General features: G+C 59.3%; 1 protein-coding gene across 1 annotated transcript; it reads right to left on the reverse strand.

Moving 5' to 3' along the window:
- Window positions 1–555: 555 nt before the first annotated feature.
- Window positions 556–2,134, reverse strand: LOC104534179 (PHD finger protein 13-like; the record flags this gene model as incomplete). The annotated part of the gene is made up of 3 exons (XM_010179209.1): window positions 556–782; window positions 1,258–1,831; window positions 2,010–2,134. Coding segments are annotated over 3 exons (926 nt in total), but the record flags the coding sequence as incomplete, so codon positions are not given.
- Window positions 2,135–2,250: the final 116 nt, after the last annotated feature.

Genomic DNA, 2,250 nt, shown 5'->3' on the forward strand with positions numbered 1-2,250 from the left:
AGCTGATGAGCCAGAGAAGGACGGCTCCACCAATACCCCAAAACGCAGAGCCCGAGACTGCTTCAGACACCAGCAGGACCCATGTCCCTTCGCCTCCGGCCCTGAGGGCAGCACACGATGTGGAGGGAGCTGACCTGGGCTGCAGCTACGCACTGGAAGAGAGCTGGGGTCACTGGGGCTTTGTCATTGCAGCCCACCCAGAGGTTGGAAGAAAGGAAAGGAAAACAGCAAGGAAAAAGGAAGAAGGGGAGTCACATCTGGGGGTAAGTGTAAGCTTCCACCACACCACAGAAAAACTACTTGGGCTAGGATCTCCTCGGCTGCCCTGAGGGAAAGGCACTGAGCCAGCTTTGTGCAAGGACAGAGGTGTTCCCGAGTGACCCCAGAGTGCGGCTGGACCACCCTCCTCCCCCCCACACTGCCGCTGGAAAAAAAAAACAGAAGCCCCGGGGCAGCCCCTCCCCACCGTTACTGTGCAGTGATTGTCTAGCCAAACCGGGCGACAGTCTTCAGTTAAAAAAAAGGGACCCCCGGCCTCCCTGCTCTGCAGGACCTTCAGTCACAGAAGCGCTTGCGGGGCACCGTCCGCGCTCGGTTCGAGCGGCGAATCTCCTGCTTGGCATCGCGGCACCGCTGGCAGATGAAAACCTCAGGCACGTTGGATTTGCGGATCTTGGCACAAGAGAGGTGGATCCAGGTAGCGCACTCGTTACATTCGATCATGGGCCTCCCCGCGAAGGGCTTCAGGCAGAAGCAGGTGATCAGATCCCAGGCATCGTCATCTGGTCAGGGAGAGACACCGGTCAGAAACCACGGCACTGGCTGCAGGCCCGGCGGGGGCCAACGCGGCTCCACACCCCGGCTGTGGCCACGCTGGCCCATTCCACCCATGTTTAATGGGAGAGCCCCCACTCACCTTCTGCTTTGGTGTTGGGAGCTGCTGCGAATTCTTCTGCTTAAGGTGCAAAAAGGAAAAAAAAAAAAAAAAGAGATTAGCAAGGCACCTCTACGCCCCACTTTAGACGTGTTTCAGAACAGAGCTTCGACAGGGCAGGCCAGCTCCCTCTCTCCCCTGTTCCGTCCTTCCAGGCCCCAGTGGGGCTCCCTTTGCTGGAACAGGCCTGGGCCATCAACGAGCCCTCCCTGCAGCCAGCACGGGTGGCTCCAGCTGAGGGAGGGACAACATTTGGCTCTGGCGCTCCCTTGGACACTCACCACTAAGCTGGGAGCTCCCTCTGCTCGCATCTTCTCCCTCACTTTGGTCCAAGGTACTACAGGAGCTGGGGCTTTTCCTCCCTCCAGAACACGGGTTGTGCTCCTTTAGCTGTGGCTCATCTCCTGCTGGCTTCCTGCTCCCCTGTGCGCCATCCATCCAGTCCTTCTTCTCCTTCATCAGCTCCTCCAGGAGGGAGTTGGGCTGGGGGTCCCCAGCAGGGTTAGGGGAAGGCTCCAAGGGCTGCTCCTTCATGGGAGATACCTGTCCCTCCAGCGCAGCCAGCTCCTTCACCCCATCCTGCTCTGCCCCAAAGGCCTTCCCAGCACTCAGAGGCACCCTCTTCTCCACTTTCTCCTCCAAAATGAGTTTCTTTGCCGGTGGTTTCTTCCGTTTGGTTTGCTGGGGCCGGACGTCGTAGAAGCCGGTGGGGAAGGCAGGGCAGCTCACGAGCAGGCTGTTGTCCGCAGCCCCCCTGCCCGCAGCGTTCCTGTTCCTCCTGTTGTCCGTCAGGACGTGGCAGTCAGAGGAGTGGGACGAGGCCCAGCTATCGCTGTCCTGTGTGCTCCCCGTGCTGTTCTGGGGGCTCATGCTGCCTCCGTGGGTCCAGGGCTCATTCTGCAAGAGAGGAAGACACCGGACTAGCATGGGAGAGCACAGCACAGACGTTCAGGTTAAGGAGTAAGGGGATGGGGAATGACACCCCAGCATAAGGACTAGGAGCTGGGTCTGCACATGGCAGGTAGCACAGAGGAGCCGGTATTTTGGCAGAGGAACGCCCTGCGAGCCCGCTTACCTCTTCAGGGTAGGGGATGTAGCCTGCGTAGGCCAAAACGAAGGTGCAGAACTGGTTGAAGTCCTCCACGGTTCTCTGCCGTTTCTGCAAAGGCTGCAACGAACGCCACGCGTCGATTAAACTCCCTGGGTACCCCCATCCGAGCTGAGCATCACAACCCACCCCAGCAGGCAGCCCTGGACCGCTGGGCCGTTATACAAGTGCATAATATTTAGGTCACCCAAACACCCGTCCTTCCCCT

Source organism: Mesitornis unicolor, unplaced genomic scaffold, assembly GCF_000695765.1.
Source record: "Mesitornis unicolor isolate BGI_N332 unplaced genomic scaffold, ASM69576v1 scaffold28732, whole genome shotgun sequence".
Lineage (NCBI taxonomy): Eukaryota > Metazoa > Chordata > Aves > Mesitornithiformes > Mesitornithidae > Mesitornis > Mesitornis unicolor.